Raw genomic sequence first — 25,731 nt, 5'->3', positions numbered from 1 at the left:
GCTCGCTGAAGCTGCAAGACTTTTTAACTTTCCTGTTTTCATGAAAATTAATAGAGTTTTATAAAACATCAAGAGCATTCCCTCAAAATCCTGAATGTTCTATCTGCTCAACAGATAGCAATGTCATGACGCACAAGTCTTCAGTTAGTGCAAATTAACATCATTTAGTCCTTAAGGACACCAAATGTTGAGATCACACATTAAGTTCCTAGCTGCCATCAACCGTTACTTTAAAAAAAAAAAAGTCTTGCAAAATGCTGTAAATTCCACAACTGCATGAATGACTTCTGTGCTCAGAAAAAAAAAAAAACCACCTGTATTTCATTCTCTTAAATCACTAGGAATCAAAAGACAGCAACAACTTTTGTCCTGCTGCCCATCCCTCTGCATTCTATGCATAACCTAGTGCCCATTTTACATTCCTCATAGCAATTCATGGTACAGTTCATGGACACAGACAACGCTCTTCATGAAACTAGGGATTAACTCCATTTCACCACCACTTCAGTGAGTCAACTGTGATGCTGGCTTTTCCTTTATCCACTCCCTACCCACACTGGAAACAGAACTGTAACACTTTCCTTCATCCTTCCATAACCCACTAGCAAGCCTGAATATTTATGAAGCCCACAACCTTAAAACAAGCAAGCAAAAACCAGAACAGAGTTAGCGAATAAATTTTTTGCCACATAACTAAATGCAGGTTTAGTATTTTGCAGTTCGCTCTGACCTAAGGTAACACACCTCTGCTTGTTATGAACCCAGACTACTTCAGAAGAATAATCTTACTGCTTCCAGAGAATGGGAGTATTCACAGAGTTTAAGAACTTAGCAGAGACTTTAGGACTACACAGCACACACACGCTATTCATTTTTATAACAGGACCTTCATTTCAAAATTCGAAGTCCTATATTTATAGCTAAGTCCATACTGACCTCAGCTCAAAGTCATAAATACCATCTTCTACAAATAGTCAGACAACTGCTTAAATATCACCTAGCACCTTTTAATCTTAGCCTCCTGCTAAGTTTTGAAAATGTTGACTAAGAATAAAACACAAAAAGCATGTATTTCATAGAGGTACTAATGTTTTCCAAATACATCACAAAACATTCATCTCTGCTAGGCCCAGAATTTTCCACAAAGTGTTGCTACTTAGTGCAATGAGACACCATAATTAGAAGAGCAGAAATACGTTGTTTTGATTTACCGAAGTATTCTGTTCCTAATAAAAACTAAATATTATAAAAACCCAATGAACAGAGGTATAAGATTTAAATCATAGTTTTATGATTTGTAATCCATCCTTTTCTGCAATTGAAGGGAACAATTGTCCATGATAGCTTTTTTTTTTTGTAAGAGGTTTTATTAATATTCCAGATGGTCCAAGACTTCTTGCATATTAAGCAGAAAGGCTCATTCCATATCCTGGATTAGTTAGCATGTCTGGAGTACCCTGATGAGCAAACAATACATGTTTGCTATCAGAGACCCATGGCAGGGGGGAGGAGGGAACTTGAGGAACTTCAAATCCCTCTTTAAAATTCAGACCTTTCATGCCTAATTCCCCAAGCCAGGAGTTTGCTGAACCTGGATTTTAAATTTAAAATCCAAGCATTGACTGGACTTGGTGAAGTACAGCTTTATTTTCTCTGTTTCAATGTAGGTACACACTTACATTTCATTCACCTTCCTTTGTAATGGTGTAAGACATTTAACTAGGAAGGAGATACAGTACCTTCTACTGTAGAGCTGGTTACTTGGCCATTGCTAGATCCACAAGAACTGTAAAGTGATCCAGAGCTATACGGCTCATAAGGTTTGAGAACAGTCAATACATTAGGAGGATCAACATCATCTGAATTCAGAAGCCCTTGTTTGGTTGGCAAAACAGAGGATGCAGGTTTGGTGCGAGAACATTCCTGAGGTAGCAGATTTGCATATCTGTTTGCAACACGAAATCTGCTCATTTCGTATCTTCTGTAACTAGCCATTGGAGAGTCAATATGCTCAACAGCTAACAGATTAGGTTTCATTCGTTTAGAAGACGTTTCACCATAGTCTAGATTTACATTGCTCACAGATTTACTACAAGGATAGTCTCTTCCTCGATGACAAGACCAGGGAGATTCATTTAGGTGAGAGTCGAGAGGGCCATTCATACTGCTGCTTACTAGACCAGATTGAGACACTGGGACACTTAGAGCTTTTACTTTAGATTCAGATCTTTTTACTCTGTCCAATACTGGAGAGATACTGGAACTGGAGTGCATTTCTTGCTGAGGTTGTCTATAGTTATTTGCCTGAGCTCCAATATTACTTTGCTGTTTATGAAACTTGAGGTTACTTGGGGCTGTGCTGCTTGAGTCAGTCACTGAAAAGAGAGGGACTTTGTTCTGTGGAGGGTGACATTGTTTAGCTTTCCCCGTTTGCAACAGTTTTTGCTGTGTAGATGGGGAAGCCTTACTTTTATTAGAATTAAAAGACAGAGGAGGCACATCTTTACCAAGCAGAGCTGGAGGGCATCCAGTGCGTCTGGCTTTAGCTAGAGCCTTGTTTCTACAGCCATTTTTGTTAACGGTGTCAGGATTGTATTTGTGCATCAGCCTCTGGTGCATCATTAGGACTTCTGGGTAAAATGTTCTGTAAGTACAAAATGGACAGGTGCTGGGTGCTAGCAGGCCTCTAGTTGAAACCACTGAACATTCTTGTGAAGTCCCAATAGATAAGTTCAAGGGCTTTTCTTGACAGTCCACCCTAGGTTTGTGTTTGTAGTTTTCAGTGCAGTCTCGCACGTCATTCACATTTTTTCCATCCTTTAAAGCACAAACATACTGGACATCATCGCCCTCTGATGTCACAGAAGCCTGCCTCTCTCTTTTATGAGGAACACTGGGCTGAGCTTCCTTTGTTTCCTTCTCAGCCTTTAGTTTTTCCAGGTAAGGAGCGGACACATTCTCATGTATTTGACTTGAATTGTTACAAACAGAACCTTTGTTCAATTCCCTAGAATTATTTTTCATTTTTAAAAGGACTGTGCTGCCTATTGCATTGTTCAGGGACAGAACTTCCTTTTGCTGCTTGGTAGGTCGGAAGCCCTCAGCATCTTTGGCACAATCAAAAAGCCTCTTCGAATTTTTGGTTTCTTGAGCACCATCAGCAGCCAGCAAGAGCTCCATCTCCTGACTCTGTAATGAAACTTTGCTGTCACTTTTCACGTCTGCTGCACTATCAGCTTGCTTGTCCTTGTGATGCCTCTCTAAGTGATACCTCAGTGAAGTTTTCTGTGCTGCTGCGTAGTCACAGAATTCACATTTGTATGGTTTTTCACCTGAAACACAGTTTCATCAGTAAATAAGTTTGATACAACTTGAAGTCCTGAATACAATTAAAGACAAGGGAATAATGTAGACTGCAAAACAGTAAAATAGATTTTTCTTTCCCCTTCCACATACTTCTAATTCCCAAACTCATCTAAATCATTTAAACAACATCTTACTGCTTTTACTAACTACAGTGACATCTTCTGGCTACGGTGAAGATATTTTCCACACACTGGCTATGTAAGGAGATGGTAGCTGACAATATGTTTGGCAGAGATAAGCAAGAAGTATAACTATGGGTCAACTCCAACAATTTGTAGCCCTTGATCATACCACAAGTATGCTATTCAACAACACGAATGTTACAGTTCCTCTATAAATAGAGCTGTTTCAAAAGAAACAGGGACATACATTAACAGAAGTAGGAAGAGTTTGCCTGGCTATGGAAAACAAAAAGTTGAACTGAAAAATAGACATAGCTTTTTCCCAGGTAGCAACAACCGGCAGACTATCAACTTAGTACTTGGGAAACAGGCTTTTTTTAAAATAAAATAAAATTTAAAAAACCAGCCAAACCCACCAAAACTTTTTGCTAGACTGCTAAAAGCAGAAAGAATTAAAGTTTTAAAATATATTGTGTTCTTAACAGTACCTAATGTAATTAGCCCTATTAAAAAAGATTTGCACTTATATAAAGAATTCCTTCTAAGAAATTTCAATTTGAGTTATTTATTTTTTTTAGCATTAGAGAAAACTTTGTTCTTAATATCAATGATTTTGAAGGCAACTTCTGTTTTTCTTAAGCAAAGCCAAACATTCCATCCAACTGGATTCAGACAACTTCCTTCCCCTCCCACAAAGATGAAGCCCATTTACCTGTATGAGTTCTGAGATGAATATTGAGGTAATAATTTGAGCGAAAATACTTTCCACAATAGCTGCATTCTCTGGAGGCTCCAAGGTTTTTAACTTTTGCTCTTTCCAAACCATCTTCATTTTTATCTTTGGGAGAAAATATACCTATATTACAAAGAGCAAATGCAAATTTGGAGTCTCGTTTAAAATTATAAGTAACTATCTTAATTGTGTTTTTTAAGGAAAAGCACAGAATGATGAACTGTTGTCAACTCCTACAGTCTACGAGCATCTTTTGTTCTGTACTGCTGCACACTTAGCAATCAAAGAGTGAAAGAGTTAAAAAGGTTTCTGTCTGTGTCAAGTAACACTGCGGTTAGTGACTGCAATGAAGAAGCCCCAGAGAACAAACAAGATGCAAAACTAGGTCTTGAAGAAAAAAAAAAAAAAATCTTTACTGACCTATAGGAACTTGATGTAAAATGGCCCATCTCAAAAATTCACACAGATTATAAACTGTTTTCTTTTATTAAAGGGAGTGCTTGAATTAGTAAGTGTGAACATGATTCAGACTGTAAACCTGCTCTGCGCACCATGGCAAAATGCAGGAAGGTGTTTTGGGGAAGGAAGGCAAGGAGAAAGATGAATTTTCTTTATTATTATTATTATTACTATTTCCATGCTAATCAATGGAGTGCCATGCCTCTATAACAACATCTTTAGATTTAATGAGTAATCTTTGTTCACTAGAAGCATTAATGCTTAAGCTTTGACAAATACGGGAGTAGGAAAGTGACAGGGGTTGCTAGCTCTGTGAAACGTATTCAAGGAACAAATTCACAGGTTAAAAACTGGTTCCACTCAAGTGTAAGCAGCAGTAGTTACCACTGGAGGGCGGCAAGTACAGCATAATGTCCAACAGGAAAGGGGAAAAAGCTTACACACAATACACCATTCAAATGAACATGATTTCTCTGGCAGGTTGAATTGAAATAACATCAAGACAACTTCAGTAAAACATCCAAGTCAAAGCTGACTAGAAAGCTACAGTGGGAAGAGAAGGAAGGAGATGTTTTGCTTGACCAAGACATTAGATACATAATAGATAGCTTAAAACAGTTCTCTGAAGTTCCTACGTGTTGGAAAGCTTCTATACGGGAAATGCTAAGTATGGTTAAACTATGGCTAAGACAAGCCATGGCTGTTTTAAACAAACAGATAATGTCTCAATAAGCATGACTCAGCATCTCACAATGAAAGCTGTTGTAGTTTAGGATAAGACACTGAAAAACAAAACAAGCAAGTTAACATTAGGTAATAATTCCATTCCTTTGTTACTGGAGGCAAAATAAAGGGCTGCACATTACCAAAAATGGAAAAGTCAGTTGTGTGTGCCAGGACATTCTGTACATTGTGTCTTTTCTTGAGATTATGCAAGTATCTGTTCTTTAAATGCAGACTCAAAGCATGTCACACACAAGAGTGATAGATTAGCTAGAAGACTTTTTACTTTTCCTTTTTGTCCCCAGACATGCAATCTTTTTCAATTAAGGAATCATTCAGTATCACTTGTTTTTCTAAGACACTGTGAGATGCAGAGTTAATCCTGGGTAACACAGAGATTGAGCCTATCTACTCTGTCAAAGAGAAGCAACCCTTCAAGGAAGAGGAGTTAAATATATACCTCTCTTACATACGTGATGTCCACATATTAATAGCCTGCATGCATGTCCTTACGCAACTAATTTAAAATTGCTGGTTCTGACATTTAGGCTGTCAAGTTACATACCGTCCAAAAGAAACATAGAACCTGCAGTTTGATAGAAAATTTTGGAATTATTCTTTACTTCTCAGGATGTAAACAACTGCTGGTATCAAGCACTGGACATTTTCTGCCCTTTCTTACAAGATGCAGGGGAAAAAAACGAGACTACAATTTCTTCAGAAATACTATTTGTAAAAACATGTGCTGGACAAGAAGGGATATGCAACACTCAAAAACATCCAGTAAAACTAAGAACCTTGCTATTGCAGGTATGAGAGAGAGAGGGAGAGAGAAAGAAGGGGTAAGTAAACGGGGATTTTTTGCTAGGCTGATTGTTATTAAAAGTATTTCAATGATTTCAGTAACCCAAATCATAACTGCAAGAAGGCCCAACACAACTTCAAAGATCTCAAAATGGTGGTGTCAGAACCTTTCTTTCCCTCTCATTTTTCTCTTTTCCCCTTCCCCCACCATAACATTTCATATCTCTGGCCAAATTTTGAAAAGATAACTGAGAAAGGCAAGATGCATTCTTTGGCTCTAAAGAGTTCCTAAACAATACAGTAACAGCCATTTCAAACTTACATGCTCAAAATACTACTCACCTAAATTAAGTGTTTCCGGAAGCCCATCTTCAGATCCATCTTCAGAGCCTCCTTCTATTCGTTCTCCTGCTCCATTTTCATCCAGAGTTGCAATTATATCAGCACAGCACGTCCTTGAAGCCACCGAAGTCTCTCCATCAGTTCGCCTGTCTCTCTTATGTACTCTGGAATGAAGGACTAGCTGGTGGTATGTTCTGAAGGCTTTACCACACTCTGAACAGTGTGTCGGTTTCTCTTTGTTCTGGGACAATTTAGAATCCATCTCCATAGAAGGCACTTCACCACCGGGATGTTTCAGTTTGTCTTGGGATAAGTTACCATTCCCTGTGTAACTGCTGTTTTTATTTACTTTTGACTTCCCTGTAGTTTCAGTCTGGCTACCTTTATTTGCATTCCAGATTTCACCAAGATCTTCTTTCTCAGAACATGAATCATCATTGTCTGTACTTCCTTCTTGCCCTGGTTCTTTAACTTGGCCATGGCTAACTGCAACTTTACCTTTGGTAGCCAGCTGCCATGCTTGATATGTGTTGAAAGGATCTAGTTCAGCTATCCACTTAACAGGTTTTTGTGATTTGTCATTTTCTGGAACCAAGTTTGGTCTTAAGTTCAAGAATCGCAAAAATTCCTCTCTTCGAGATGTTTCTTCTGCATTAGGTTCACCAGTCACTTGGGGGCTTTCACCACTGGGTACTGATTCTTTGGTGTGCACTTTACTATGCTCAATTAGAGTCTCTTTATTGAGAAATAGGAAACCACAAACCATACAAATTTTGTAAGGTGACGTTACATTTTCAGTTACATGCTCCTGCACCACCTCATTGATTGTTATGGGGCTCTCAGAACCTTGTTGGTGCTTGTTTCTAGAACCAGGCTTTCCAGTATGCGTTCTCATGTGATTTTTGAGGAACCATGGCTCTTTAAATCTTCTTCCACATACACTACACCAATACGTGAAAGAATCTTTATGCTTTTTCATGTGTGCCTCAACGTCAAAAGCCTCATCAAATGTTTGTCCACAAACTTCACAACTAAGTTCTTCTCTGTCCTTTTCATTGTTTGGTGAAGACAAGTTTTTTCTTACTTTACATTTATCTAGAGGACTAAGATACTCTGCTTCAACACGCAGGACAGCCGGTTCACAAAGAGTGGGCCTATGCTGAGTTAAAACATGCTTACCAAGTTCTTCAGGATGTTTAAAAGTCTCGTCACAAAACATGCAGTCCAGCGGCATGCATCCCTCAGTTTGCATGAGAAACTTTTCTTGCAAGCTTTTGTAAGAAATTGTGTTTGTTCCTTTTATTGTCATTGAGGCATCATTATTCTCCATCTGTGCACCAACGGTACTGGCTATTCCATCCGGTCCATCCATGTATGCCAAGAGAGGCTGAGTTGGCATGTTTCCTACGTTCTGTTCCCTATTACGTGTTTTAATGTAAGGTTTCAGTTCTTTGGGGATGCTCACTGATGACAATAAGGACACTTGTAAAGTTCTCCAACACGTGCTTACAAGTCTGCTAAGCTAAAAAACCTCTGCCAGAAAAAAAGATTTTTTCCACAAGCAAGAAATTATTTCTTTTTCGTTTTTATCTGTGTTCACACAGCACTGCAAGTGTATCCATTGGTTCTCTCAGTGACAGAATGAGGGTTTTTTGAACTATTTCTTCTGATTTTTCAAGTCTGCAGAAACAGTCAGTTGCACTTAGTTTTTTTGTACAAATATTTCAAATAGTTGCATTGGGCAAAATACACTCAAGGTCAAGTTCAGTGCCACAAAGAATTCCAGCACCTGGAGAAGAGAGAAAATAGTCAGTCAGACTTTTCAAAAGAAAAGTATTGTCTCCCAAATAATGAAAACATTAGGGCTAGAGAACTATCGAATACTTTTGAACACAGAAGGCATATTTTCAATAGTCAATGAGGGACAGCTGGAAGGCACTCTGGTCACTTTTCTACCTACCACAGTTGAAATAGTATGGTCTTGAACATCCTTGTATTCCACTAGTTGTGCTTCTGTATTAAGATTGCTATATAAAAGCAATACTTTGTCTACTATCTATTCTAAACCTACTCTTAGCCAGTTACACAAAGCTGCTGAAACCATATTTCAATACATACACTACTGAATTCATAACAAGTAAATCCAGCAAGCCAAAGTAACCTTTCCTCGAACCTCTGAAACCAGTGTTTAGAGACACAGTAAAACTTTGTTCTCTAAAGGCTGTTGAGCAAAAGATTTTTTTTTTTTTTTCCCCTCAAGACTAGACAGCTTGGAATTAGTTTTCATAGTTCTGGTACACAGTAAGCATCAGTTCAAATCTTTGTATTAAGAACTATTCACTAATACCACTACTCAAAGCTTTTACTATCATTCACAGATTTACAATCTGTGACAATTTTGGGCTGGTAACAATTAGATCATCTCAGTTTGAAATAAACTAATAATACTGTTTCTCGTACAGTAGTCCATTATTTAAATCATCCAAGAGGCCAACTATTACGTTTAAAAAGGAAATGCTTCTAATTTCAAATTGCATGCAACAAAAAATGTGCTTTATTGATTATACTCAAAAGGGAAGGTTTAAGATTCCACAAGATTAAAAAGGGTTATAACATAGTTAATCACAACTCCAATTTAAATCTCTAAGTCTGTAAGAGTTATAATGTCTGCTAGCTGGAATTAGTGGCCACCACTCTTTGGGCTGGCAAATTACAGTGTTGTGGAGTTCAGGATTCCACTTGATCAAATTTTTGGATAAAGGAAAACTCTACCAAACTAATACAAGACCATATAAATTGAAAAGGAATCATTCTGAGATGAGGTGCACTTCCAAATACATGAGTATCTAATGAAAAGAATGCATTCAAAATTTGACTCAAACATCAAACTTTTGCAAATTATTTCATAAAAGACAGCTGGCCAGTGATTCACGTTACTTGAATTAATATGCCTCAAAACACAACATGCTCTATAGCTCTTATAGCAAAAGACAATATAGGCAAAGTAGGGTTTTAAAGTTCATCTCAACTTCTACCTTTGCCTGGCTTTTATTTGGGAAAAAATAGAAATGTTTTGCTTCATTTCAGCCAAAGAAACAGTAACAATTCAAGCACAACCCTGTAACAGTTCAGGCTGAAGAGATTTCCACGACAAGTAGTTGTAGCAGGTAAAGATGTGATTATCTATGCAGCTGAGGTTACCTTCTCCAGCCTTTTCTGATCAGCAGTACTAGTCGGACAGAAAAAGGTGGTCTTAAGCCATTAAATCTTAAACCATTTCAGTCGAAATCAGCCACCAGAACTTGAACTATTTATACAGTTCAGTGGTCCAAACACGTTTGCAGATAATGCTCCTGTAAAGCCATCTGCTGGCAGAACCAGTATGTCCAACAGCCACGGGACGGTAATGGGACAGGACCTTTAACCAGCTGAAGTGAAAAGGCAACTATCTATAGACCCAAGGTTTGATATGATGCCTTCAACTATATTGGATACCCATACCTACCACAAAACAGTAAAGCTCAGGCAAGATAACCACCTGGGAAAGGAACCATGACAACACATTGCTAGGAGTCATAGATCCAACATCTCAAACACTTTATCCACTCCCTGCACTACAGCCTTGCCCTGAGAATACTCTTTGGTTTTAGTTTGAAAAGTCAGCAGCTCCTTTTCCACCATCATGCAGACAACAAGATCCTAGAGCCTAATGAAGTTGGGTAAAAAAAAAAAAAAAAAACCAACAACAACAAAACACACCAAACCAAATAAAAAAACCCGAAACCCAGAATGCCAATACAGAATAAAATTATTGTTGCCAGTTGCTTGTCTTCCACTTTTTTTTCTGTATCTCCAGAGCTTAGCAACTTCATTGTCCAGTCCTCTAATCCAGGTCTAGAGAATGATCAGATCTAATGCCAAGACGTTTCTAGTTTTTTTTAAACCCAAGTTGTTTCAGGCCTGGGCCAAAGACTCATCATATGCCAAGTTAAACGTGAGTGGAGGGATCTTGGGGGTAGGGTAGAGTGTAAGAAGGAACAAGCCACTGACTGACAGGTTGATGGCAATAGAACCTGGATTTTCTGCAGTCAAAGTCTCTTTTCTAACTACATGCTTTATCCCCATTTTCAGTTTTATCACTGCCGTGATTAACACTTCGTCTCTGCATAATGACTCAAAAATCTTTTGTAATAGGCAAGGTCAGTCTACGGTGCGACACTTCTGAATTGCTATTACAGCCTTTGCTTTTGCCTGTCTACCTTCACCATTCAGTTCTGACTTTCTGGCTTTCACTCACCCCCGATAGGCAGGTGAAGAAGCTATAACAAAAGCTTGAAGCTGAAGTATTCAAAAAGCTTTCCCTTTTGTAAAACATAAGGAAAAACATATCAAAGGGTGCTGGTTAGCATGTTTCACTTCATGTTTCAACTTGCCATTTTGTTCTATTTCTACTGTAGTTTTAAGAGGTATTTTTTACACAACAGGATAACATGTTGTAGCAAAGCTCATGTGCATAAATGGTGACTATCTGCCTGAAAATAATTTATTTGCAAACCAAAAATGAACATCAACTTTGAAAGACTCCTGGACACCTATAAGGAATATCCAAGCAAGATAAAAAATTGAACAAACTTAAGAGTTTAATGCATTTACTTTCAGAGCCACAGGTAAGAACTCTGCAGTAACAGGTATAAGAATCATCCCACAAAAAGGCCAGAGGCATTTCTGGGATATGAAGTCGGAGCCAAACGCCAGTACCTAAAGTCCCATGTACTGAATTGCTGAGATTTGTCATCAACTATTTCCTTGCTAGTGTCTACAAATACAGAAAAAGTCAATTACGCTTTATTATGCTCCCCACTTTGTGGCATTACTACATATACACAATAGAGCAACAAAAATTAAGTCAGCGTAAAGAGAAAACAGATGAAAACCAGCAGAAATCCACACTCAATACCCTAACCTCCACAGCATTCTGGGGTGAGATGAGGGTAGAAGAGACATCCTTGTAACACAGACCACCACACATGATTCTACTCAAACCTAACCTAGGATAATACAAACATTTTGTAAAAACCACATGCTTCAAGATTTATTAGAATTGAAGGGACAGGCATAGATCAAATCCTGGGAAGGCCCTAGGTTGGTCACTGATGTGTGAAAAATCTACCTCAATCAATCAATAACATTCTCTGGTAAGCCCTTTGAAAACAGGTCTGTTTCAATCTCATCTCAGCTGTCTAAAAAACTAAACCTGTCCTCACAGCTGCACACATAAATACACAGCATTTAACTTTAACACACAGACTATGAGAAATGTTTAACAGGAGACTGGATCCAAATTTTTGGGGGTATCAATAGGTTTGAACAAGCCCTTTGGAGACTTCTTCCATGGCTCTTCAAAGCACTTTACACACCTCCACCAACCTGTGTTAGCTGCTGAATGCTTTTCAAGCTTTCACTGTTTTTAATAGGAGGCTCTGAACACTTTTGAAGAACTGGCCACAGCTCATCCTCTAGGCAGCATTGCAAAGCAGAGCAAGATATTCCTGTTTTAGGAATCTGAAATGCCTATTTGCAGTGCAGACAATTACTGTTCTTGGATATACCATCATATACAGGAGATAGTACCTATAGACTGAAAAAATTGCAGGTAGCATTTCTGAAGAAAACTGCAGATGCAACTAGACAGAATTATATTTAAACGGAGAAGAAAAAAGATAATACTTCTAGAGTCAGAAGGTGAACTCGAAAGCTCTAGTCTTATTTGTGTGTCTGGTGATTACACGCTTCACTCTGATTAGATATATGGCTTTTACAAGTAGGCATGGTTTTACGCTCTCACTATTTAGACGAGCTAACACATGCTACAACAACAAACCAAATATCTACACTAGGGTTTTATCCATTATTAAGAAAAACTTTCTTCCTAGTGAAGTTAATATTATGCCTTGGATTTGAGGACCAAAAATGCTGATTAATTACATTCCTGTTATTCAAAACCCTGTAGGCAGCAGCAAAACTGTCAAGAGTTGCCTTAATTCTGTACTATTGCTTCCTTGGGAAAGTGGACAACCTGCAGTTTTGAAAAGCACTATTTGTGGCTGAAGGTCTGTATATTAGCTCAACAGAAAAATACAGTACCTGGGGTTTCTTCTGTTGTCTTTCACTTTCAGAAGACAAAAGAACAGACACGACACACCAGTATCAGAGACACTGAGTAAAGGAACAGAACAAAACAGGAAATCCTTCCTTCCGATAGCTGAAAAGCAATAAATTTGCTACAGATTAACTCAAAATTGGAAATAAAGAATTATCCCTCTTCACATTAAAGTGAGTCAAGAAATCTTGACTTCTGACTTCCCTATTCATTTGTAAACGTCAACATGCATCTCACCAGAGTGCAGGGCCCACATGTTCCAGTGGTTGCTGCAACTGCCTTGAGGTAAATGAGCAGGTCAGGAGGAACCTGTCTTGCTCAGTGTACCCGGACATTTCCTGGAGTGGTACTATCCAGAAGTGACAAATTCTTCTCAACTGCAGGATGCCATTTATTGTACCTTATTCTTCCAACAGTCCAGAGCCTGAGCATTTAGCAAACTTTAGTTCACAACTGAGTCATATTTGGCTATATGGCCTTTAGTCAAATATTTCAACAGGTATTCAGTGATACCTATTACATTTATAAACACCACAAAACATACATAAATAAAGATTTAACTGGACAGATGAGAATGTCTTGTTTTCATTGCACTTGCCACACAACCTAAGAACCACACCAAAAAGTGGCTGCATATAAATGGATTATTAAAACAGAGAAAACTTTAATTAAGTGCCTGTAGAGAAGTTTAATTTATTTTTATTAAATTACACAACCAAAGACTACATATTACAGTCTTGAAGATTTCTTTGGGAAATGACCCATCAGTAGCAATTTTATTGCATTTCTACTTCCTGCATTTCAAAACTTCCATGAATATGTAACAGAAACTCTAGACACACCTTTCAGAGAATAGCAAAGTCTAACCATTGAATTTCCCATTTTAAACACTACAGAGCACTGGGAATAAAAGTTGCATAACTAGTATCAGGAAAAACACCTACACCTTGCTAATTCTGTGCTAGCAAAACTACTGTTAAACTGTAAAAACCAAGCTGGAACAATTACAGAAGTTAACCAAGTTGCTGCAACAGTTTCTTAAAAAACAGAAGTGAGAAAAGTAGAAGAGTTACAACTAAGTATATGATACTTCGTTACTCTTCCGTATACTAGAAGATACCTCCTCAGACATAGAAGATACCTCCTCAGACATAGAAGATACCTCCTCAGACATAGAAGATACCTCCTCAGACATAGAAGATACCTCCTCAGACATAGAAGATACCTCCTCAGACATAGAAGATACCTCCTCAGACATAGAAGATACCTCCTCAGACATAACTACCTCAACAAACTGTTAGCAGATCCTTAAATTCAAGGCCAGTAGCAGCTATCACTGTTTAACAGATGACCAGAGTTTCTTTCACTAGCCTACTAAGGTTCCACAAGGTTTCAAGTCCTACATAACCCAGTGCCAGCAAAGAACAAGTAGTCCATGCTCGAAAACCCACCAGAGAGCCAGCTGCTGCAGGTTAACCACCTTAATTTTTACTGTGTCTATTTGACTTGAGAAAATTTCATGTAACTCTCAATTCCACTTAAAAAAAAAAAATCTTCAGTTTTCCTCATGTTTCAAGAAATTTCAGGAGATTAAGAGTCATTTTACATGAAATACTCCTTTCTCCTTGTATGTTTATACCTCAGAAAAGGTTGCTGTTCTTTGGCATTGCTAATGAAATACATCTTATACTGCTGATTGTTTACTGGAAACCACAAGTTATTTAAACACCTTTTTTTATTTCAATCTAAAAGTTTTGCTTTTTCAGAATAGCTGTTCCAGTTCTATCTAATGAATATAGAAATAAAATGAACCAGTTAACATCAGTTTTTCTTCACTGAGACCACAAATAAAAACTACATTATGGATATTATTATCTGTTTTGTCTGGGCACATCTATATTCAGGTATAATATTGACCATAGGCAGAGTAGCTCATGCATAAATAAATACAAATTCAAATTCTTAAATAAAAGCCTGAGCCAAGGCTGAACTTAGCTTATTTAGAGCATTTTTTTCTTTTTTTTTTTTTATACATATATATCATTGCATAAAGTTAAGCCAGTTGCACCACACCTAGTACACACACAGGATATTAAGCAGAAATACCATCCCTAAGTAGTTGCTAACAATATTCAAGAGCTCCAAACTTTTGAGATAGTACCTATAGTGTCCTAGGCTGTGTGTATAGTGTTTGCAGAACCCACCAGTGACAATGGCTCAATTGTACAAGCAGTACTGGTGTGCTGTGGCCTTCATAGGCTCCTATATTTAGTCAGAAAGTGAAGCAAAGTGTTATTGTGAGGTTCTAATTTACCAATTGCTCCAAAACATTAGTCAGATTTCCAAACATCCACAGCATGAAATTTCAGGTTTGTCTCTACAGGTATTAGGGTGTTTATAGTAACCATATAACTTCCTTTCTCCATTTAAGAATAAATGCATACATGTCACACCTCGCGCAATAAGGTGTTTTCCTTTATTAGATAGAAATGTCTTTCGTACCTCGATTTGAGGTAAGGATAGTCCCTAAACCTAGGGAAGATGACATACTATTTGCTGCATAGACTGTGACCTTATTTCTGAAGGAGTACAACTGTCCATCTGCCTATGGCTTAAAACACTGGAAAACTATAAAAACACAGATAAAACATTATTTTGCAGAATAAGGCAAGAGTCAGCTTTTCTTCATAACACCACATGAAGCCAATAACTTACTCTTCATTACTGTGTGTTCTATTGCTTTCTAGGGAAGGGAAGAGCTATTCCATTCTTTTACCAGTCTATCATTTTAACACAACTTCCCAGTGTATTTCTTTGTTAATGGAGGAGCACGTGAGTACACCTAACATTGTTTCTCGGCAATGCCAAGTGTTCAAGTACAAAAATGTTTTTAAATAAAGAGTTTGTTAGCAGTTCAGTCTGATAAAGAACATGAGTGCTTTTAAAGGAAATGGAGATTTAGGGGGAGGAAGGGGAGGAAGAGAGTTGTTTGTTTCAGTTGCAGGAAAGATCAAAATGAAGACGTTCAGGTTGAAAAGAGAACATAAAAGATGACCTCAAATTGGAATTTCCACTCCCTAAATCTGCAAACTTAAGTCCCCTTGTTAGTCTTCATCCTTCAGACTTGAAGTTTTCAAAGTTATCCTAGAGGGGTTTTCAGGGCTTATCTTTTTATCCTCTTTAAGAGAGACACTACTCTGTTTTCCTCAGTTACAGTCCCTTCTAACAACACTACAGAGCTTTCCAATGCAATGATACTAGAACAATTCATGAAAACAGAACTGAAGAAACAGAGACATATACACCAGAACGCAAGAATGTTATTATTCAGGCATTTCTCCACAAACACTTTAGAAAGATTTGGTGTTGAAAGCTCTTTTGTAGTCAGATAAAACAGACATACATGCAAGTCATTTTCCCCCTGAAGTCTAGCAAACAGGATTTTAATCACCAGTGGAAAATAACTAGTAGTTAATAATGAACAATATTAGGAAAACTCCCTCCCCCCATTTCAGACATCTATACTAATAGAAACAAAGGATATCCTTTCTCTGAAAAACCTTTTCCTGTGGAGTCCCTTTTTCTTTAAGGCTATATGTCTAACTGTTTTGGCAGAGGGATGGATGAGCTGAATATGTCTCCTCAGTGAGCTGAATGCCTCTTCTATCAAAAGATGTAATTATTCCTTTTAAAGCAGAGAACATATAAGCTTGCATCATTTTGCACATGTTTTTCCTCCACTGAGCAAGAGCAAATATAAAAGAGACTAATTCTTGGCATTAAAGGAGGAAGTACTACAAATAAGTATTGACTTTTGAAGTTCAGAAGGACTGCTCTAACAGCCAGATTTTTTTCTCTTTTTTTCCCCTCTGATTAGGAGAGAATTCCTCAGGAACCACAAAACCAAAGTATACTTTAGACAATATGAAGTGGCCAATACCTGTTGTAGAAATGCTGAAAGACACAAGAGTGATCCTATTTTAAATAAGTCTGGGACACATTTCACCACTGTTATAAGATGATGCAACTTCATTAAATCAAGAAGTTACATGCACTTAAACTGGCAATGACCCCTTACCTTACAAAACAGTTTATTGTTCTCTCCACAGCAGGTAAAGACTCTCTTGGTGGAGTGAGTGATACATTTTTATTGAGTCAGTCTCACCTTACATAGACTGCCTTATATGTTTAGTCTTGGTTTTCATTTGAAAGAAGATATTTTCAGAGACCTTAAAAGCAAATTTGACTTTTTTTATTTCTTGGCAGAAGGACGTTAGGTCTCTCCAGCACCCACAACTACAAAGAAGTGGTAAATTCAGAGTTTACCAAATTAGACTTAATTCCTTATTACTCAAGAGCCAGGAGTTCCTCTGTAGCAATTATAGGCAAGTTGCATCCCTTTGGGCAGCACAGGTGAAACAACAGGAAAAGAGATTCTTTTACTATTCCTGAATTTAAGAGAAGTAATCACATCCAAAGAGTTCACTTTGTTAAGGTCATTAATCTTCCCTAGTGCTCTCACCTGATTTCAACTCTGAATCTAACTCTTACCTAACACAGCTCAACCCCCTGTACCTTGGAAGAAAAAGCAGCAACTTCTTATCCCTCCCCTCTGCAGAGTACTTTGAAGTTGTCACTTTCAAACATATCCACAATTACGTATTTGCAAAAATCAGTCTTGAAAGATGGAAAAAGGTACACAGTCCGAGGGAAAGACATTTACTCCTACTTAAGTCATTCCCTGGACTAGCATCTGAAGATACTAAAATAGAAAAGTGCTAGAAACTGACACTTCAAATAGCTGCCTCCTTTCTTCCATGCAGGTGGGAGATCTTCCAGAGACCCACATAAACTGATGGGAGATTAAACCTGTTTAATTGCCTAGCATCACATTATCTCACACTAGTGGACTGAAGGGATGTATGTGATGATGTAGTCCAACATACTGGACTTCACAGTGCCAAACTGTCCTAGAAAGGAGAGTTAGCATCCACAAGAAACTGACCTTTCAAACAGGCAGTTTCATATACAAATTTTACTAGCATCAGAAAAAAGGTTAGAAACAAACATTAAAGATAAACAGAAATTGTGGCTTCTCTGGACTACCTTTATATCCGTTTTCCTTACAATGTACTAAACGTCATAGTCTTTGGAGTACATCTGATTTGCTTTTTCCTACCTGTGTACCAAAAGAAAGAGAGGCTGACATAACCCCAAGGATTTCACCCAACCAGTTCTCAACTATCATGATAAAGTGCAAGCACAGTACAAGAGCCTTTAATTTCCCTCATGTAGTTTATGTCAGAGGTAAACTGCACTCACTTTATTACACTGAAAAAATGCAAGTGTACCCATTGCGCATAAACAAACTCAGACTTTGATACTTTTAGTTACATAAAATCTTTAGCACAAAGAAAATCACTATCCAGTCAATTATTCACTTATACTTGGATGGGTTTCTGCTCAAATCTTTAAGTCACACTGATCTACGTAGATTTTCCTGCATATTCTAACCACATTTCCTCTTGTGCTTTCTTTTGAAATTCTCAAGGCAGTCTGATAACCAACTCCATCCTCTACAATGAACTCAAAGATGTTGTATTTCAAAACAAGTATGTCACCTACATTTTTGATTTGTAACTCATTTTTCCCAGCATATACATTGTTTTACTTTGAATGTCTGTTCTTATCATAACACTGAAGTTGCTGCCCCCCTTAAAAAAAACTTAACAAGGAAGAATCAAAAGAGCTAGATTTATGATAAACTACAAACTATGCTCTGACCAAAGTCATATGATTACAACAGTAGAAGTTTTAAATTTTTTTTCCCCACTGACATAGACCCAGGTTTGGCATAAACAAGTTTTCATCAGCAACAAAACAAGATTATTTGGGAATTTCACTGAAAAAGGTTGATTTCTAAAAGCAAATTATTTTCAAAGCAGCTTTCTGTTTGGAGGTGCACAAAAACCTAGGTATGATTAGGCTGGAAAAGTGTGCTTGGGTTTTTTTAATCCTAAAATACAACACGTATTGAGACTCTTGCATAGCTTGGTCATATCCTTTTCCTTACTTTTGTATTCAGTTGCAAATCTCTTGTGGTATGAGTCACATCTCTCTAAAAGCATGCATACAGTAGTCAGCAGAATCCCCTGATCGTATTAATGCACCAGAAAGAAAAACTTTTCTGTTACTAAAGGCACCTTAAAAAAAGGGAGTCAAGGGTCATCAGAAACAACCCAAAGTCCATTAAAAGTAAATAGCAGTTTGAAATTAATGTAGTTATGAGACATGGAAAGAGTATCTGATTGGAACGCTGATGTTCTAAATCAAGAGTCTCAAAAATAAGAGGGCTGAGCTGGCAAATGGCAGCCCTGCTGTAACTGAAATGTACTGTCTTGCTATATTTAAAGACAATACCTCAACAGTTAAGTATTAGAACATTTTAAGTGAGATAAATAAGCATAAGACACAGGCAAATATCCTTGGTTATTTAATCATCCTGAAAGCAGTGTGGAAGTGTGAGGGTGAGTTCAAAGGTCAAACTCTTCTTTCAGCTTCTTGCAAAGAAAAGAAAGCTTAGCCCATTTTACCTTAGGGAAGGGGGGGGGGGCGGACTGTTCTTTCCATATGCCAGCACTAGTTACAGCATTTCATAACACAGGAAAGAGGGAGTGTATTTACATACACAGTTTATGGAATCTTTTACTAGGACAATGAATTCCAAATCAAGATTCAGGTTAGAAAGAGTTGGGACAACAGAAAGTCCCAAAGAACAAAGGGAAGTTAAAATTTACTTAATATTTCCCCAGAGCTTCTTAATTACAAACTCTCAGATTTTTCTAACTAAAAGTTTATTATAAGCACCGTTTTGAAAGTCCAAGTGAAACCCACAGTTCCCTTTTAAAATTATTTTCCCCTGATCACAGTAATAACTTAGCACTTTGTTCATATAAAATATGATATTAATCTATCAACATAGTTCTAAATGAAAATACAGTAGTAAGGAGAAGAAGATAGATTCTGAAGATTAGAAATAAGTGCTCAAAAAGGAATTTTTTGAGTGTGACCTCATGAAAGGGGAAACCAAAATGAAGTAACCTTTTGTGTAAGACAGTCTGATAAAAGGTGCTAAAGTTTATTATCTTCCTCTTTCTAGCCCCTACTCTAAATCTTGCTCTCCCCACCCCTACCAAAACAAAGCAAAACCAAAACACATTATTCACTTAAAATGAAGAAGAAGAAAAAAAAAAAAAAGAGAAGAAAAAATCCTCTAATCCAAAGCCTGGAAGCCATTCTCTAAAGACTACTTAATATGAAACTTTGTTTACAAGACACAAATATAGCCTTCTTACCACATTCAAAACCAGAAAACATCCACATATTTAAAGAAATGTTTTTTCTATTTTGATCAACAAGGATGTAGGTATTCATTTTAAATTTAAATTCAGCCCCAATAGTGCCATATGAATGTTTTAAATTCATATATGATATGCACTGTTTAAGAATGTTTAAACAAAGGAAGCAGGAAAAGCCTTAAAACACACAGCAAAACTTAATGGCTTCAATTTTAAAATATATACTGATTGCAGCATGGCAAAATTATTCTCTTATGCTTACAGCCAGTCTTCAGAAAGAATAAGTGCAGTCAGTGTAGTAATTTGTCCCACTGGAAATTCTGTATAAAACATCTACCTAAAATAAACAAGGCTTCGCAGCAAGAATCGTCAGTTGCCATTAAGGACACACCTTAAAGTTCTTACCACACAGTAACTAAACAAGTACAAACTAGTGGTGACTGTTTGCTACTTTTGTCTTAAAAGTTAATGAGATCAATTCACTCCTCAGTATCAGATCTTAAGGTAATTTTCTTAAAAATGCAAGAGACAAACAACCCCAAAACACGAATATCCAGGATCAGAATACCTAAGGTTCTTGTAAAGACGAATATAAATATTAACATTTAAACCTGACACCAGTACTAAAAGGTAAAATGCTTAACTGCTCAGAATACTAGTGCTCTGGTACTGGAAGGCAGCTGTTGTTCCCCTGCCTTTTCTTTTGTTGTGCTTAATCTCATGTCAAGTCATTCAACCAACTCCAAAGCGATGAAGACATAATTGAACAACCTTAACTAAAAACTGATCTACTGTTCTTAAATAGCTATATATACACCGTTTAACGATTCAAAAAAGCTAACATATGAAAAAGAACCTATAGAATTTAAATCAGCAACCCTGGTGCATGCAGAAGAGTTGCTTGGCTGTAGGCCAAGCCAATCAATAATCACTGTAATAACCATGTTTCTAGAGTTATTTGTTTTTCATATTCATCATCCTAAAAACTTAAAGACAAAACTTGAAAACTCATACTGATTTCAAGAGCGAGCTGTGAGATATAAAATCCAAATATTTTGCACAGAATTACAATATTTCTCATTAAAAAAATATGTTACAGGAAGATTAGTGATCACAAAGCCACATTCCTGCTACAGATCTTAAAATATTGACTCAGTTACAGAACTAGTAAAGGGGAAGAAAAACAAAAAAAACCACCCTCCTCCACCCTTTCCCTCCCCCTCTGCCAAAGAATGCAGTTTATCCTACTTATTTGAAACTGTCCTTTCATATTCTCCAAGGAAATGCTTAAACCTTACTGTGGACATCACAAATTAAAGTATTAGGCATATTCCCAAACCTACAGTTAATAAGAGCTCCTAAGAGCAATAAAACATGGCGTTAAAGCATTTGCAAGCCATTGTCATAGCACTGTGCTCTGATACCTTTGCAGACACAAAACCAGCCCCCACCAACCAACAAGCATGTAAGCATTGGTCAGCAAGTCAATGCCTGCTATTCAACTTGTAGTTAGGCGTTTTATTTCTGTGTCTTCCAGATCATATCACTTCTGCATTTCAGGGCCTAATAAAATGTGAAGAATGATATGCTCCCTCTCTCTCCTTGCATCTGAAACTGCGTTATTTCCCTCTCTTCTTTTTCACACATTCTTACAAAAACTTCCCTTTTCACATACTTGTATAAGAAAATATTCACTGCATCTACTTCAGTTCCCATTTCTATTTTCGATTTTCACTAGATCCTTCTGCTACTGCCTCCCCCTCAAACCCACTGGCAGAAACTGATGTAGTTTTAAAGCTCTCAAGGTCATTTCAGAAATGGAAAAAAAAAAAAATGTTGTTGCCTTAAAAAACCTTTAAACACACAAAACCCCTAAACTAAACCCTTTTCAAATTCAAACGCCTTTCATCAGCAGATCAATAACCCAACATAAAGATTTTTGTTCACCACCACTTCAAAACTATTACACTTCAATTCAAATACTTACTGGGAGTCACACAGCGCATTTTATGGGATGGCTCATTAAGAGTACATACAGACCTTACTTTGGCTGCAGGTTTTCTGTGTGGGAAACAAACAAACAAAAAAAAACCCCACACCCAGAAACAGAAAGTCCAGTGGGTATCAGGGAACAGGAACGAAATACAATCTGTAGATATTCTAGAGTTTTATTGTCCTCGCTTGGCAACGTCTTTTGTTGCCTAAGAAGTCAGTTGAGGCTTATTTATTTATTTTCTAAACTTCCGATTCCCCTTAAAAAAAAAAAAAAAAAAGGAGAAACACGATGCCGAAAAAATTACCAGGAAGGGCTTAGTCTTTAGAAGACAAAGGTAAACGAAACAAAAACTGGCAAAACGGATCAATAAACTTTTCATTAACAAGCCGCCCCCCCCCCCCTCCGCCCCATGAGCCACTTACTACAAATCCTTCTTCCAGGAACATCTTTGAGTCACAAAGAAATAGTCTCTTCCCGCTCCACCCCCACCCGGCAGAAAAGCACCCCCAAAACCCAGGCTCGACGCCTCGAGTATTTAAAAGCAAATACCCAGGTATACAATGGAAGTTGGAGACACCTACTTGCGCGGGGGGGGGGGGGGGGGGGGGGGGGGGAGCAGGGGAGGGGGAGGCGATCCCGGGCAGGAGAAGGAAATTGGGGACAGCGAGAAGTTTACGGGTGGGTGTGAGGGAGGGAGGGAGCGAGGGAAGAAGGGTTTCTCTCCCTCCGCGCCCGCCGCTGCCTTTCGCTCCCCTGCCCGCCCGCGGGCGCTGCGGGCCGGCCGGCCCCCGGGGAGGGGGCGGCGGGAGGGGCTCGTTACCTGCTGCCGCTCCGCCGGGGGAAAGGGGGGGGGGGGAGACGCTGACGCGGCCCGAGGTGGGCCGGCTGCCACACACCTGGCCCCCTCCCCGGCCCTTCCTTCCTCCCCCCCGACCCCCGGGAGCCGCGTCCCCCCACACACCTGCCCTTCCTCCTCCTCCTCCTCCTCTCCCCCAGGGGCGGTCAGTGCGCCTCGCCAGCCTCCCAGGCGCCGGGACAGGACGGGAATGGGCGGCCCTGCTCTGAGGTGGGGGGGGGCACCCCTCTTCACAAGGGAGGGTGTACCCTCCAGATCCCCTCCAAACGTCCCAGAAGGCAGCTGCCCCCCCACCCCACCCCCCGCGGTCAGTCACACACCCAGCCCCTCACGGCAGAGACCGCCCCGAGGGGAAGGGGGCTGCACCTCCCTCAGGTGCCCCCTGTGAGGTGGAAGAAGAGGAAGAGGAGGAGGAGGAGGAGGGGAGGGGGGCCGGAGCGCCCCTGGAAGTTGACCCCCAGCCCTCCCTCACCTGTGCCTGAGCCGCCTCCCCGGCCGGCATCCTGAGGCGGGGGCAGAGGGAGGAGGGGAGCGGGGGCGGCCGCCCGCGGTGCCGCCGGAGCCCGGACTCGGCGGCGCTGGCGCTCGCGCTCGGGGCACTGTTTGTAAACCGCTCCCGCGGCAGCTGTTGCTCGGGCAGCCCCTGCGTTGGCCACGCCCCGCTCCGCGTAGGCCACGCCCCCGATTGTCGCCGGCCACGCCCCCCCTCCTCCCAAGCCTCGGCGGGGCGGGCGAGCCTTCGAGGCCGGAGGGGCGGCCCGGCCGGGCCCTAGCGTTAAACAACTGTGCCCCGGAGGGGTGGCGGGGGGGCCGCGGAGCGGGGGCTCGGCGGCCTAGCCCGCCTGCGTGCCTGCCGTTTGGCCCGGTGGTGCCTCGGGGCGGCCGGTCCGGGGCCTGGGCGGGCGTGCGAGGCGAGCGCCGCGGCGATTGTTCCCTTTGTGGCGCCGCGGCGTGAGGGGGAAGCGCGGGAGTCGCCGGCGGTGCAGCGGCCCCGCAAGGGCGGCGGGTCGGGGCCCGGCGGGCTTTTGTGTTTTGTGATTCAGGGAGATGGGGCGATGGTTATCTCCCTGAATCACAAAACGCAGCCGAGGGGAGCTCTGTAAAGCCTTCCGTCGCCCTGGCGGGAAGCGAGCACCCGGCGGGGGCCATCACGGGCCGAATCGGTCTGGGCTGCTCCCAGAGCCTCGTCTTTGCAAATGTAAATAAAAACGATGCGCCTCTCAAGTATCGTCCGCGGGTCTCCTTCGGGGGCTCCTTGAGGGGTAGAATGGCCCGAGCCACGTCTTTCTGCCGCGCTACCGGGAGACCCGGTGACCTCCGGCCGCTGCGGAGCAGTAAACGCGCCCGGCGATGCTGCCCCCTCCTCGGGGGGGACCGACACAGAAACACGGCAATTTGCCGTAGACATTACCCCCAAAAGGCCAAGGAGCCATGTATTTCGCATTTCTTCTTGGCAGCCGTAAGCGCTCAGCTGTTCTGTCTGGCTTAGCGTTACTTCTTCTCCAGAGGTACGGACGCTGGAGTGGAATTAAATGCGGCAGACAAAGACTTAAAATATTTTTTTCGAGTATTCCGCTTGGAGCTGAGGAGCTTTTTAGGAGTTAAATGCAATCTGTAATACTGTTAGCGAAGTGCTTAATCTCTGCTAGACCCTGAGGTTAGCACCTTCTTCAAGTAAATGGGATAAGAAAGAGGTGAGTTGCCGTGTGGTCTCTCCTCTTGTTTTTTCCCCAAAGACACACTGGGACCTGTTAAAGTCAGTTTAGTTCACGTCAGTAGGTTTAGATCACACCCAGGGGCTTATTTGCTTCAATATAAAAATCATCCTGCCTGAATGGAGGACATTTCTAAAATAATTGCAACTAAAATTATGGGGGGTGGTTTTATGTGTTTTTTGAAGTGTTCTCAAAATGTTCTCCCAGTCTAAAATGAGCAACTCTCGGGTTGAAATTTAGGTCACTTATATGGCAAATAAAGATTAATCAAAAACATTGCAGAATGTGGTAACAGACTTACTCACCAGGTAATTCTGGAAGATGAAACATCTTTATTGGCAAATTTGAATCTTGCCTCACACTAACTTGAAACAGAATTCTTTTCATGAAAAGAAGGTCAAAACTGATAAGGTCAAACTTTTCAAATATATATATGTTTAGGACCTGGCCCTGCAACTAGTCTACAGGTAGACGGTGCACCCTCACTAGCTTCCTGGAAGTTAAAAAACCCCTGCATGAATCAGCTGTGTGAACCAAGACCACGGGGTTTTGCCTTAGTCCGCTGCTTTACAGGTTTCCAGGCGTTAGCTCTTGGTCCTCCCGCTGCTCTGAACGGTCTGAGAGCTTTGAATTGATACAGGAGAAAACCGATGTAGGGCTTGTTGCACAATGAGCAATTTCAGTTGTTTTTTTAAGTGTGATTTTTTTTTGCAGGATGATGTATCCGAGCACGGTGTTTATACATGCGTGCAAAATATTCCAGTGTATTGCAAGAGCTTCTCATTTCTTTGTAACTTGCTGCACGCTAATTTGTACTATGTGACCAAACCTGATCCCACAAACACTCCCGAGTTTAGGCATAGGAGTAGGCCAGTACACTTCAGTGGGACTTGCTATGTAAGTTTAAGTATCGATTATCTACAAATGGCAGCAGGGCAAGAAGAACAAAGTAGATTTTCACTGGAAATGGGTGTGGGAGTTACTAGTTTTGCTCTACCCAGTGTCCTGAGTCACATGACCCTCTTAAAAATTATGACTGTTAAAAAATTAGTCTTTTTATTGTCTTCTGATTTTAGCATTTTGAAAGTCCTTGTATT

At 40.0% G+C, this 25,731-nt stretch overlaps 1 protein-coding gene across 4 annotated transcripts in view; it reads right to left on the bottom strand.

Moving 5' to 3' along the window:
• ZNF217 (zinc finger protein 217) overlaps positions 1–23,518 on the bottom strand; it is a 29,091-nt gene extending 5,573 nt beyond the window's left edge. Inside the window, exons 1-5 of one of the 4 annotated variants that reach the window (XM_052787243.1) lie at positions 23,392–23,518; positions 22,055–22,128; positions 6,550–8,338; positions 4,201–4,344; positions 1,740–3,332 (exon numbers count right to left, since the gene is read on the bottom strand). In XM_052787243.1, coding sequence (XP_052643203.1) covers positions 1,740–3,332; positions 4,201–4,344; positions 6,550–7,948 — 3,136 coding nt within the window. In that variant the 5' untranslated portion in view covers positions 7,949–8,338; positions 22,055–22,128; positions 23,392–23,518. Of the gene's footprint in view, positions 1–1,739; positions 3,333–4,200; positions 4,345–6,549; positions 8,339–22,054; positions 22,129–22,485; positions 22,504–23,391 lie in introns of those variants that run through there. The other 3 variants (XM_052787233.1, XM_052787263.1, XM_052787253.1) reach the window with 3 other exon arrangements.
• Positions 23,519–25,731: the final 2,213 nt, after the last annotated feature.

The sequence above is a fragment of the Harpia harpyja genome, chromosome 1, assembly GCF_026419915.1.
Source record: "Harpia harpyja isolate bHarHar1 chromosome 1, bHarHar1 primary haplotype, whole genome shotgun sequence".
In the NCBI taxonomy this organism is placed as follows: domain Eukaryota; kingdom Metazoa; phylum Chordata; class Aves; order Accipitriformes; family Accipitridae; genus Harpia; species Harpia harpyja.
Note: the sequence above shows the minus strand (reverse complement) of the source record. Positions and strands in the feature narration are given on the sequence as shown.